The sequence below is a fragment of the Takifugu flavidus genome, chromosome 12 (genome assembly GCF_003711565.1).
Source record: "Takifugu flavidus isolate HTHZ2018 chromosome 12, ASM371156v2, whole genome shotgun sequence".
NCBI lineage: Eukaryota > Metazoa > Chordata > Actinopteri > Tetraodontiformes > Tetraodontidae > Takifugu > Takifugu flavidus.
Window position 1 is genome coordinate 13872299 of NC_079531.1, and position 14730 is coordinate 13887028.

Here is a 14730-nt window from a genome sequence, read left to right on the forward strand (position 1 = left end):
GCACAGACGCAAACGTCACCATTAGCATGGGCTAACTGTTAGCCGTTCGGGTTTTTCCTCAGCTTTTATCTGGCGGCTTTGATCCTCTTTGATCCAGGTCACTTCCTGTCATATCCAGCCAACAGAAACATTTGAGCGTGCGTCCCTCTGAACGAGGGAGGGAACCGCGGTTCTAACGACAAAGGGGAACCTCAGGAGGCCTCAGGACCCCCTCTGCTGACATTAGCACATGATTAGCATTTCTGAGCCCTCCTGGGAACAGCTCATCTCCAGAACCAACAGGAGTCGCACTATCGGCACCAACCGGCGGCCCCATCAGAACCGGCTCACATTTACGCTAACAACGAGCAACAAAGCTTTCAGAGCTACGCTAACAACAAGGATTTCTCCCTTTTTACACATTCTGGATTCAAAATGGAATTATTCAAATATTCCTACAAACTCTGAACACAGCATCATTCATAAGTTAGCTAGCATGTGACAGAGTTAGCTAGTATGTGACAGAGTTAGCTAGCATGTGACAGAGTTAGTTAGCATGTGACAGAGTTAGCTAGCATGTGACAGAGTTAGCTAGCATGTGACAGAGTTAGCTAGTATGTGACAGAGTTAGCTAGCATGTGACAGAGTTAGTTAGCATGTGACAGAGTTAGTTAGCATGTGACAGAGTTAGCTAGCATGTGACAGAGTTAGTTAGCATGTGACAGAGTTAGCTAGCATGTGACAGAGTTAGCTAGCATGTGACAGAGTTAGCTAGCATGTGACCGAGTTAGCTAACGCGTTCCAAACCTTCTGATTAAAGAGTGAACAAAAGTGAGTTTAATGTTCGAAATCAGGTGTCAAGGGTTCACACACACACACACACACACACACACACACACACACACACACACCGTATAATACATAAGTGCTTTAATTAACAGCCAACAGCTGGAGGTTGATACCGTTGTTGCTCTCAAACACGCTGGCTTCGCCAATGTTACAATTAGCCCATCGCAGCCACAGGTTGCCATGGTTACACGTCTCCACTGTCAAAGACGCAGACAGTAAAATCTGGATTTAGCCAGCACGTCTCAGGACCCCTGCTGGTGTCCCGCTGGAGTATCCAGAACTGCAGTCACCTGACCAGTCAGAAGACCCCCCCCCCCCCCCCCCCGACACACACACACACACACACACACACACACACTCCAATTTTCTAGTGAAATTTGGCACCAATCTTGGCTTCTGTAATATCCTTCAACAATTTTCACCCCCCACTGTGGTAAATGATGACTGCTTCACGTGTGTGTGCGCGCGCACGTGCGCGCGCGTTACGTTCTCCCCTCCTCACGGTGGCGACCCGCCATGAAAACACTCATGGGTCGTGTAGAGGCGCCACTGACCACCAGGGGGCGACATTTGACACCTAATCTGATGACAGTATCACGTTTGTTTGGGTCAGGGTTCTGGTAGCAAAGGCTTTCAATGAATGTTTGTTTGTTTGTTTGTTTGTTTGTTTGTTTCCTGAGGGGGGGGAGTGTTGGTCGGATCTGAGACTCATTCAGCAAAAGTCTAAAGGACGCCGGTGAGGATGTGAAGGATGCTAACAGCTAACTGATGCTAACAGACTCACCGACAGAAGCTCCGGGTCATCGCAGGTCGCTCCTGATCCTGCAGAGATCAAAGAGAACGTTTGTTTAGTCATCATGTCCCGTAGGTGGACCCACGATGGTGATGATGATGGTGATGATGGTGATGATGATGAAGATGGTGATGGTGATGGTGATGGTGATGATGGTGATGGTGATGATGGTGATGATGATGATGGTGATGGTGATGGTGATGATGATGAAGATGGTGATGGTGATGGTGATGATGGTGATGATGATGAAGATGGTGATGATGATGATGGTGTGATGATGATGGTGATGGTGATGGTGATGATGATGGTGATGGTGATGATGATGAAGATGGTGATGATGATGAAGATGGTGATGATGGTGATGGTGATGATGGTGATGATGAAGATGGTGATGATGATGATGGTGATGATGATGGTGATGATGGTGATGATGATGAAGATGGTGATGATGATGATGGTGATGATGGTGATGATGATGAAGATGGTGATGATGATGATGGTGCTGATGGTGATGATGAAGATGGTGATGATGGTGATGATGATGATGGTGTGATGATGGTGATGGTGATGAAGATGGTGATGGTGATGGTGATGATGGTGATGATGATGAAGATGGTGATGATGATGGTGATGGTGATGATGATGAAGATGGTGATGGTGAAGATGGTGATGGTGATGATGGTGATGAAGAGATGATGATGGTGATGATGATGAAGATGATGATGATGGTGATGGTGGTGATGATGGTGATGATGATGGTGATGATGATGAAGATGGTGATGAAGGTGGTGGTGATGAAGCTCAACCTGATCTGCAGAACTTTAATGCTTTGATGTTCAGAGCCTGACAGCTGCACATCAAAGCAAAAATGTGAGTGTGTTAGTTTTCGCGTCTTTTGTAGTTCGTTCCTCCTGTTGGACACACCCCCTCTTCTGTCCCTCAGGTATTTCCACCTGACTGAAGCTCCGCCTCCACCTGAGTGGTCTATAATGGAGGGTAAACCTGCGTGAGTGTGAACCTTAATGTAGGCAAATCTGCCTGGGGAGGCACCCCCCCCCCCCACCACACACACACAACCACACACACACCCACATACACACACACCCACACACATACACACCCACAGACACACACACACCACACCCACACACATACACCCACAGACACACACACACACACACACCCACACACATACACTCACACACCCACAGACACCACACACACACACACACACCACACCCACACACATACACTCACACACCCACAGACACAACACACACACACACACAGACACACACAACACACACACACACACCCACCCACACACCCACAGACAACACACACACACACCCACAGACCACACACACACACACATACACCCACACACCCACAGACACACACACACACACAACCCACAGACACACACACACACCCACACACACACACACCCACAGACACACACACATACACACACACACCCACAGACACACACACACACACACCCACACACATACACCCACACACCCACAGACACACACACACACACACACACACACCACAGACACACACACACACACACACACCCACACACCCACAGACACCACACACACACCCACAGACACACACACACCACACACACACACACCACACACCACACCCACACACATACACACCCACAGACACACACACACCACACACACACAACACACACACACACACACACACACAACACCCACAGACACACACACACACACACACACACACACACACACACCCACAGACACACACACACACACACACTCAGCCTGTGTGAGATGCAGCAGATTCTCAGTAAACATTCAAACCTGTCAGAGCTTCTGTTGGACACAGACAGACACAGACAGACACAGACTGATTCTACTGAACCAGAACAGCAGAACCTCTGAGACCAACCTGGATCAGGAGCGTCAGTGTCTCAGCGTCCAGGAGAACCGGTCAGTACTGAGTCCAGATCAAGATGACGAATCCTGGAAAAGACCAGAGAACGACAGACGTGTTGAACCTCTTTTCATAGAACTTAAAGGTTCCGTTCATGTTACAAAGCGTCGGGAGATCAGAGCCGGTCCGGTGGAGCAGGAAGTGGATCAGCACCACAGAGGAAAGTCCCGAACACCCCAAAACCCACCGGGCCCAAACCACCGACCAACGTCACCCTCAACAGCGTCCAGCTCTGATGTCCAGGTCCGACGGGACACCTGGGTGCCAGGGGGACCTGATCACACAGGTGTGTGAGCGCTGACGTCGCCATAGCAACAATAGCACAGACGCTGAGGTGATGAGCATGAGGAGTCCACCTCAGGCCAACAGACCAGCAGTGAGCTGCAGCACAGACGCCCCAGCAGCAGGTCGTGGTCACGGACCCTGCACGCACGCGCGCACGCACACACGTGCACGCTGAACCAGTCTGGGAGCGTGCACGTGTGTGAGCACGTGTGGCCGAGCATTGGCACCACTGCAGGCAGGCAGATGGTCCTGGACCAGCTCAGGGGGGCCCCGCTCCGGTTCCCCCCCAACAGAGCAGCAGAACTGGACTGAAGGTGGAGGATGAAACCCGTCTGAACTGGGAGCTCAGACCCAAACGGACCGGAACCAGGAAGAGCCTCAGAACACCGCAGCGCCCCCTGCTGTCCACCGAAGGAACTCCAAACGGGCCGCGTCTAAAGTCCATTCCAGGCTAAATGGTCCCGACGGCACCAGCTGATGCGAGTGGGCGGAGACTTCCGGGTCGCCCGTCCGTTCATGGACCCAAGGATCAAAGAGCTAGCTTGATGAGCGAGCGCAGCGCAAACGAGCGTGAGCTCATTGAGAGGAGCATCATGCTAGCTTAGCACAACAGAGGGCGTCGCGCATCCATGTGAAGCTTCAATATTTATCGCACACGTGCTGCAGCTCCGTGGGACGTAGCGTAGCATGCTAGCCAGACACCGTTCACTTAGCGTGTTGGTGACGCAATCAGGCAGCTGATTGGCTGTGTGAGACCATGTGACCATGTGTGTCGCCTGGTGAAGAAATGATGTCAGAGCTTTTCTTTCATCTGTCCCCCGTCCTCTCCGCTCTCTGCTAGCATGTTTTTAGCCTCTATCACAGCATTTTCTCTCCACTAAAGGTGTTTCTTCATCCTTCCTCCTCCTCCTTTGATGACACCTCACTTTTCCCCTCATCCGTCCATCCTGTCTGATCCTGGAGGTGAAGAAAGACGCTGGAAACACAGCTCAGATGTTAGAGGACACTGAAGAACCTCTGCACAAGCAGAAGAGAAATTCTTGTCTGCTAGAGAAGTTTGGAGTCCTCTTTAGTTTAGATCCAGCAGGAGAGGACATGTCCACTGAGAGGACCACCAGACAGTCCAAGGACAGGACGGGGAGAATGACATCAGCACCTGCGTTCTATTATCCTCTTTGTTGACATCAAAGGGGGCGGAGCCAAGCCTGTCAATCTCAGAGCCGCCAACGTGTGTTCATGGGGGGGGAGGAGTGGGGGGAGGAGGGGTAGAGGGGGAGGAGTGGGGGGAGTGGGGGTGTGGGGGGGGAGTGGGGGAGGAGGGGGAGGAGTGGGGGAGGAGGGGGAGGAGTGGGGGGAAGAAGACATGGTGTGAAGCTCAGAAGTTTCCACCATCTCCGTAAAGTTGCTTTAGCATATTAGCTTTAGCATATTAGCCGCAGCGACGTCACATCTGAATAATCCGTCAGGATCGGTTTCCCTCCTTTTTTGTCTTGTTTTGTCTTTTTAAGGACTTTTGTTTTGGAGGCATCAGAACCAAAGACCCGGTTTAATCCAAAATAGACTGGAGGTTTTCCGGGAGCCGGGAAGCTCTCGCCAGGCTCTGGAATGATGTCACGGGAGGAACAAACGTCACGCAGGACGGCGGTGGATCAGCTCCCGTTGCCATGGTGACACATCTGCGTATGGTGACAAGAACTTCCTGAAGTCTGGACGATTTTTGTTCGGTTACAGATCCAAGAAAATGGATCGAGTTCTTTCATCGGGTCCAGAGAGGCCGCCGCTGCCTCGGTGGACCAGGACCAGGACCAGGACCAGGACCAGGACCAGGACCAGGACCAGGACCTGAGCTCAACCCTGAGTCTTCAGGGTCGTTCGGGGGTTCTCCCACCATGTTTGGACCACGCTGGAGCGTCTGTGCTCTTCAGCTGGTTCAGACCTTTGGACCAGGTGAGATGAAGCAGAGCTGCCAGCCAGCGTGTTGCCGTGGTAACCGACAGAGTTACGCCGAACCGGCGACCTCGGTTTCCCTCTTCCCAAGGTCGGGATCTGCTCTCTGAAAGGGGCCCTGGAGCACGTAGACGCTCCTCGTTCTGGTGGATCAGGACCATCCATCGACCGGGGCATTAATTGGCTCCTCCCACTGCATCAATCACACCGAGCAGTCAGGTAGCTTAGCAGCAAAGATGCATGACCCGGATCAGTACCACGGAGCGGGAATGGGTCAGGAGTGAGGGTCAGGGTGTCCACAGGTGGTTCTGGAGTGGCGCTGAGGCCCTCAACACCCGGAGAGGTGCTTGGAGCCGGTTCTGCTCCTGTTTTAGCCCAAAGGTTCTTTAGCAAACCCAGAACAGCCCGTGGGTCCAGTGACCCCGAGGTGGGTCAGTTCCATCCCCCTGCCCCCATCAGGGACGGGTCCAAACGTGTAGCGTGGGCTCGCTTCCCTGCAAGTCTGCTTCCTGCTGCGGTCCAGATGGAGTAAAAACCCAACTCAAATACCCACAATCCCCTGGGCCGGGGGGGGGGGGGGGGGGGGGGGCTGTGTTAGATTAGCTGTTGCTGTGTCAATAATGGGTCGGCTGTCCTGGTGGTGCCGATGACGTCATCAATATAAACCACCAGGATTAAAGGGGGCCAACTCGGGGGCGGGGCCAACTCGGGGGCGGGGCCAACTCGGGGGCGGGGCCAATACATGTTATTATTATATAAGATGAAGGCTGTAAAAGCCCCGAGAGACGGATGGAAAGAAGGAGAAAGACGGCAGAGAGGCAGCAGCCGGAGAGGGATTGTGGGAATAACAGTGGTGTCACACACACACACACACACACACACACACACACACACACACACACACGATCAGGGTAATTAAAAGGGCTCACAGGTGGAGTGTGTTTTCGTGTTATCGTGTTATCGTGTGTTATCGGAAAAGATCATCTTCTTTTGGGGATTTCTCTCCTGAGTCCGGTGAAATTCCGGATTCCCTCTCTGGATTTGCGGCTCCTTCAGTGTTGATGTCGTTCCAGACACAAACTGTCCATCAACAATCGGGTGCGTCATCATGCGGCAGCACACGGAGCTGCAGTGGTCATGTGACAGCTGAGGTCATCAGCCCCCCAACAGCTGGTTGACCAGGTAAACAGCTGGTTGTCCAGGTAACCAGCTGGTTGACCAGGTAACCAGCTGGTTGTCCAGGTAACCAGCTGGTTGACCAGGTAACCAGCTGGTTGTCCTGACTGTCAGCAGATCCAGAAGAACTCGCCTCGGCTCTCCAGCGAAGAGACCCCGCCCCCACAGTGAAGGGACCCCCCCCACAGTGAAGAGACCCCGCCCCCACAGCGAAGGGACCCCCCCCACAGCAAAGAGACCCCCCCCCTCATCTGGACCCCCATCACAAGTCAGGCTGGAGGTGTGACCGTGCTTTGATGTTCCTATGAAGGGGGCGGAGCTACGGCCTCCTCCAGATAAGAGGATTTCCTTCCTTCTTTCCCCCCATAAGCTGATTTGCACGAGTTTGAGAGAAAGCTGAGCTAAAAATGAGAGAAAGGCAGGAAACAGGGACGCTAGCGTGTTGGTGCGTCCTGCTGGACACCAGTGGGAGGGTGAAATCACTGGTGCAGGGTTACGTCAGGAAAGGCTCCTTCATCACATCCGCCTCCCAGGAAACCACATTAGACACAGACCAAGAGCCAAAGAACCCCCTCTGGAACAAGCAGAGTTAGCTGCCCCCTCTCCTGGGGGGGGGGGGGCTGAGGAGACATGGAGAGAGGTGACAACATCAACAATGCCACTGCAGACAGAGGAACCGAGGGGGCGCTGGGGGGTGGGCGTGGCTGGGTGGGCGTGGCTGCACAGGTGTCCAGGCGGGGAGGGGGTGTGGTTGATGTGGACAGGCGTCATCGAGCGGCGCTATTTTGGTCCGATGGAGGTGGTGGGACGCTGTAATCACAGGCGTCAGATCTGAGAGCAGCACGCCCCCCTCTGCTGTCACATTTACAACTTTAGCCGCCGACAACAACAGTCAACAACAGCGTCAAACACAGCGTCAACAACAGCGTCAACAGCAGCGTCAACAACAGCATCAACAACAGCGTCAACAACAGCGTCAACAGCAGCGTCAACAACAGCATCAACAGCAGCATCAACAACAACAGTCAACAGCAGCGTCAACAGCAGCGTCAACAACAGCGTCAACAGCAGCGTCAACAACAGCATCAACAACAGCGTCAACAACAGCGTCAACAGCAGCGTCAACAACAGCATCAACAGCAGCGTCAACTACAGCGTCAACAACAGCGTCAACAACAACGTCAACAGCAACGTCAACAACAGCATCAACTACAGCGTCAACAACAGCGTCAACAACAGCGTCAACAGCAGCGTCAACAACAGCGTCAACTACAGCGTCAACAGCAGCGTCAACAGCAGCGTCAACAACAGCGTCAACTACAGCGTCAACAGCAGCGTCAACAGCAGCGTCAACTACAGCGTCAACAGCAGCGTCAACAGCAGCGTCAACAACAGCGTCAACTACAGCGTCAACATCAGCGTCAACAGCAGCGTCAACAGCAGCGTCAACAACAGCGTCAAAAACTGCGTCAACAGCAGCGTCAACAGCAGCGTCAACAACAGCGTCAACAGCAGCGTCAACAGCAGCGTCAACAACAGCGTCAACAGCAGCGTCAACAACAGCGTCAAAAACTGCGTCAACAGCAGCGTCAACAACAGCAACAACAGCAGCGTCAACAACAGCGTCAACAACAGCGTCAACAACAGCATCAACAGCAGCATCAACAACAGCATCAACAACAGCGTCAACAACAGCATCAACAAAAGCATCAACAACAGCGTCAACAACAGCGTCAACAGCAGCGTCAACAACAGCGTCAACAGCAGCGTCAACAGCAGCGTCAACAACAGCGTCAACAGCAGCTTCAACAACAGCGTCAACAACAGCGTCAACAGCAGCGTCAGCAACAGCATCAACAACAGCGTCAACAGCAGCGTCAATAGCAGCGTCAACAGTAGCGTCAACAACAGCAGCGTCAACAGCAGCATCAACAACAGCATCAACAACAGCATCAACAACAGCGTCAACAGCAGCGTCAACAGTAGCGTCAACAACAGCGTCAACAGCAGCGTCAACAACAACGTCAACAACAGTGTCAACAACACACAATCCACACACGTGGCGGAGCGGCGTCCTGCTGGGTGAATATGAGGAGAAAAGGCAACACGCCCCGATGGCGTCGCTAACGGCTGCATCAGCACGCCGCGGCCTCTAGCAGAGTGTAGTGAGCTCAGTGACCAGCAGGGGGCACAGAGCCAGAACCTCCGACCCTGGAGAAGCTGCACCTCCGTGGTGAACCAGGAGCAAACGTCTCTGCTCCAACCTGCTCAGGTCTTCAGCACACAGACAAGATGTTGCTGTGCTGCTTCTGCCAGAACCAAACAGAACCTCAATGTTCCCCCGGTCTGTGGCTTCATTAGCACCGCAGCTTCCTGCTTCTGCTGAGCGTCCCACTCCGACCCCGGCTCACTGCTGCTCCCATCCTGGTCCTGCTTCCTGTTATTCCACTTTGGGCCGTTCGTCCTGATCAGCTCATTACTTTAATCTTCACCTGCCATTATTGCATTAGCATTAGCATTAGCATTAGCATTAGCATTAGCAGAGTGACTGTCACTGCCAATGCACCGGCAGCAAATTAGCTCGGAAAGAAAAGTCTTCAGCACAAAAGTGTGTGTGTGTGTGTGTGTGTGTGTGAGTGTGTGTGTGTGTGTGTGTGTGAGTGTGTGTGTGAGTGTGTGTGTGAGAGAGAGAGAGTTAAGAGATCTATAGCTTCTTAATGGACCCATTTTATCACTGGAGCTGCTTCAAATGGTTCAGTTGGAGCAAAGAAAATAATGTGGCTATTAAACCTGCATTATCATCTTATACATTTTTCTGTCTCACACACACACACACACACACACACACACAACACACACACACACACACACACCCCAGAACTGATGCTGACTGGGAGTTTTTGACTGTAAAACAGACCAAACCATCTAAAACAGGGATGCATCGTGTATCGAGCAGGAGGTGGGACACCTGCAATAGGTGGGACACCAGCAGGAGGTGGGACACCTGCAGGAGGTGGGACACCTGCAATAGGTGGGACACCAGCAGTAGGTGGGACACCAGCAGGAGGTGGGACACCTGCAATAGGTGGGACACCAGCAGGAGGTGGGACACCTGAAATAGGTGGGACACCAGCAGGAGGTGGGACACCAGCAGGAGGTGGGACACCTGCAGGAGGTGGGACACCAGCAGTAGGTGGGACACCTGCAGTAGGTGGGACACCTGCAGTAGGTGGGACACCTGCAGGAGGTGGGACACCAGCAGGAGGTGGGACACCTGCAGGAGGTGGGACACCTGCAGGAGGTGGGACACCAGCAGTAGGTGGGACACCTGCAGTAGGTGGGACACCTGCAGGAGGTGGGACACCAGCAGTAGGTGGGACACCAGCAGTAGGTGGGACACCTGCAGGAGGTGGGACACCTGCAGGAGGTGGGACACCAGCAGTAGGTGGGACACCTGCAGGAGGTGGGACACCAGCAGTAGGTGGGACACCAGCAGTAGGTGGGACACCAGCAGGAGGTGGGACACCTGCAATAGGTGGGACACCAGCAGTAGGTGGGACACCAGCAATAGGTGGGACACCTGCAGGAGGTGGGACACCAGCAGTAGGTGGGACACCTGCAGTAGGTGGGACACCTGCAGGAGGTGGGACACCTGCAGTAGGTGGGACACCAGCAGGAGGTGGGACACCAGCAGTAGGTGGGACACCTGCAGGAGGTGGGACACCAGCAGGAGGTGGGATACCAGCATAGGTGGGACACCAGCAGTAGGTGGGACACCAGCAGGAGGTGGGACACCAGCAGTAGGTGGGACACCAGCAGGAGGTGGGACACCAGCAGTAGGTGGGACACCAGCAGGAGGTGGGACACCTGCAGTAGGTGGGACACCAGCAGGAGGTGGGACACCTGCAGTAGGTGGGACACCTGCAGGAGGTGGGACACCAGCAGTAGGTGGGACACCAGCAGTAGGTGGGACACCAGCAGGAGGTGGGACACCAGCAGGAGGTGGACACCTGCAGGAGGTGGGACACCAGCAGTAGGTGGGACACCTGCAGTAGGTGGGACACCAGCAGGAGGTGGGACACCTGCAGGAGGTGGGACACCTGCAGTAGGTGGGACACCTGCAGTGGGTGGGACACCAGCAGGAGTGGGACACCAGCAGGAGGTGGGACACCTGCAGTAGGTGGGACACCAGCAGGAGGTGGGACACCAGCAGGAGGTGGGACACCTGGATGGGAGGGGGATGGGGGGACACCTGCAGAGGTGGGACACCAGCAGAGGTGGGCCCTGCAGTAGGTGGACACCAGCAGTAGGTGGGACACCTGCTAGGTGGGACACCAGCAGGAGGTGGGACACCACCAGCAGTAGGTGGGACACCTGCAATAGGTGGGACACCAGCAGGAGGTGGGACACCTGCAGGAGGTGGGACACCAGCAGTAGGTGGGACACCTGCAGGAGGTGGGACACCAGCAGGAGGTGGGACACCTGCAGTAGGTGGGACACCAGCAGGAGGTGGGACACCTGCAGTGGGTGGGACACCAGCAGTAGGTGGGACACCAGCAGGAGGTGGGACACCTGCAGTAGGTGGGACACCAGCAGGATGGGACACCAGCAGGAGGTGGGACACCAGCAGTAGGTGGGACACCTGCAGGAGGTGGGACACCTGCAGTAGGTGGGACACCAGCAGGAGGTGGGACACCTGCAGGAGGTGGGACACCAGCAGGAGGTGGGACACCTGCAGGAGGTGGGACACCAGCAGGAGGTGGGACACCAGCAGGGGTGGGACACCTGCAGGGGGTGGGACACCTGCAGGAGGTGGGACACCAGCAGGAGGTGGGACACCAGCAGTGGGTGGGACACCTGCAGGAGGTGGGACACCAGCAGTGGGTGGGACACCAGCAGGAGGTGGGACACCTGCAGGAGGTGACACCACAGAGGTGGGACACCTGCAGTGGGTGGGACACCAGCAGGAGGTGGGACACCTGCAGTAGGTGGGACACTGCAGTAGGTGGGACACCAGCAGTAGGTGGGACACCAGCAGGAGGTGGGACACCTGCAGTGGGTGGGACACCTGCAGGAGGTGGGACACCAGCAGGAGGTGGGACACCAGCAGGCAGTGGGACACCGTGGACACCCAGTGGGTGGGACACCAGCAGGAGGTGGGAGCACCTAGGTAGGTGGTGGGACCCTGCAGGTGTGGCGACCAGCAGAGTGGACCAGGGACACCAGCGTGGTGTGGTGGGGCACCTGAGTGGGCACCTGCAGTGGTGGGACACCAGCAGTAGGTGGGACACCTAGCAGGGAGGTGGGGACAGCCTGACAGGAGGTGGGACACCTGCAGTGGGTGGGCACCGCATGCACGGGGTGGGACCACCATGGTGGGAGTGGGGTGGGACACCAGGCGGGTGGGTGGCAGGAGGTGGGACCTGCAGTGGGTGGACACCTGCAGTGGGTGGGACACCTGCAGGAGGTGGGACACCAGCAGGAGGTGGGACACCTGCAGTGGGTGGGACACCTGCAGTGGTGGGACACCTGCATAGGGACACAGCAGGAGGTGGGACACCTGCAGTAGGGGGACACCAGCAGTAGGTGGGACACCAGCAGGAGGTGGGACACCTGCAGGAGGTGGGAACCAGCAGTGGGTGGGACACCTGCAGTGGGTGGGACACCTGCAGAGGTGGACACCAGCGGAGGTGGGACACCTGCAGTGGGTGGGACACCAGCAATAGGTGGGACACCAGCAGGAGGTGGGACACCTGCAGTGGGTGGGACACCTGCAGGAGGTGGGACACCAGCAATAGGTGGGACACCTGCAGTGGGTGGGACACCTGCAGGAGGTGGGACACCTGCAGTGGGTGGGACACCTGCAGTGGGTGGGACACCTGCAGGAGGTGGGACACCAGCAGGAGGTGGGACACCTGCAGTGGGTGGGACACCTGCAGTGGGTGGGACACCTGCAGTAGGTGGGACACCAGCAGGAGGTGGGACACCTGCAGTAGGTGGGACACCAGCAGTAGGTGGGACACCAGCAGGAGGTGGGACACCTGCAGAGGTGGGACACCAGCAGGAGGTGGGACACCAGCAATAGGTGGGACACCTGCAGGAGGTGGGACACCAGCAGGAGGTGGGACACCAGCAGGAGGTGGGACACCTGCAGGAGGTGGGACACCAGCAGGAGGTGGGACACCTGCAGTGGGTGGGACACCAGCAGGAGGTGGGACACCAACAGGAGGTGGGACACCTGCAGTAGGTGGGACACCTGCAGGAGGTGGGACACCTGCAGTAGGTGGGACACCAGCAGGAGGTGGGACACCAGCAGGAGGTGGGACACCTGCAGGAGGTGGGACACCTGCAGGAGGTGGGACACCTGCAGTAGGTGGGACACCTGCAGCATGCTAAAGATGCTAAAGACAGGCGGATGCTACGTTGCTGCTGTGTGTTGGTGCCCATGGGGACCAGGAAAGTCCTCTACCTCTTTAGCGAGGCGTCCAGCGGCCACGTTCATTCAGAGCTCAAGTCAGGAGTTTGTTGACGTTTGTCCAGGACCCCTGAAGAGACGAGATGAACTATGGTTAGATCCTCCACATCCACGGATGGAACATCCACGGATGGAACCTCTACGGATGGAACCTCTACGGATGGAACATCCACGGATGGAACCTCTACGGATGGAACCTCTACGGATGGAACCTCTACGGATGGAACATCCACGGATGGAACCTCTACGGATGGAACATCCACGGATGGAACAGTTCCATGTTCCCATGAATCAACAACACGGACACGGATCCCATCGGAACACTCGTCTGCTAGCTTATGTTGATGCTAGCACGCCACCAACCACACACGTCGTCAGAGCAACGAGACCCCTCCCCTAACCACGGTGAACACGCCCACTGTGGCAGGAAGAACAGCCACCATCCGTCCTGAGGCGGCGCCGCTCCAGGACGCCGCAGCGGCGCTCCGGCACGGCCCCGCCCTGACGCACCGTGGGCTCTTTACCCCCCCGGCTCCCCGATGACTCCATCGTTTCCTCCAAACGGGGGAACGACAGCAGTGATAACGTCACGTGGAGCTACAGAAGATCTCAACTGTCCTGGGGGGTCGGAGAGGTCAAGGTCAAGGTGGTCAGGTGACAGGGAGTGTGTGTGTGTGTGGTGTGTGTGTGTGTGGAGCTGGACACTTGTCCTGGTGTCCTCTAAGGTGTCCAGATGGACGTCAACAGAGCAGGAAGCAGGAACAGGAAGTAGCGGCTGGATAATAACAGCAGCCGAGTCTGTGAAGTGTTCTGCTGCTGGGTCGGGCGGAACCACCCCCCCCCCCCCACACACACACACACCCACACACACACACACACCCCCCACACATATAATGGTGATTATTGATGTTTCTGATCCATTTTCCCATCATATCCCATCATAAAGCTGGCCGAGGCCACACAGGAAGTAAACGCTCGCGTTTCTTCTTCTGCTCTTTTCCATTAAAGATGCATCAGAGGCGACTCGTCTCACTTCCTGTGAGATTAATATCTGCCGTATTAACACTGATCAAATATTCACGACTGCGCTCACGTTACATCTGCAGAGCTGTGTGCACGCTGAGCAGCGCACGTACGTGCACTCCTGCTGCGGCACACTCACGGAGTCTGGACCCACGGAAGACCGTCACCATCAGGTCAGGAGATCCAAGGAGCAGCAGGGAAAAGCCGTTAATGCTAATGCTAATGC

At 55.6% G+C, this 14730-nt stretch overlaps 1 protein-coding gene across 4 annotated transcripts in view; it reads right to left on the reverse strand.

Annotated features, from left to right (window-relative positions):
• The window catches only part of si:cabz01090165.1 (uncharacterized protein LOC100333421 homolog), a 70505-nt gene that overhangs the window by 14628 nt on the left and 41147 nt on the right, over window positions 1-14730 (reverse strand). For 2 of the 4 annotated variants that reach the window (XM_057048790.1, XM_057048793.1), the window contains exons 2-3: window positions 3554-3627; window positions 1613-1650 (exon numbers count right to left, since the gene is read on the reverse strand). In XM_057048790.1, coding sequence (XP_056904770.1) covers window positions 1613-1632 — 20 coding nt within the window. In that variant the 5' untranslated portion in view covers window positions 1633-1650; window positions 3554-3627. Of the gene's footprint in view, window positions 1-1612; window positions 1651-2427; window positions 2624-3553; window positions 3628-14730 lie in introns of all 4 variants that reach the window. The other 2 variants (XM_057048791.1, XM_057048792.1) reach the window with 2 other exon arrangements.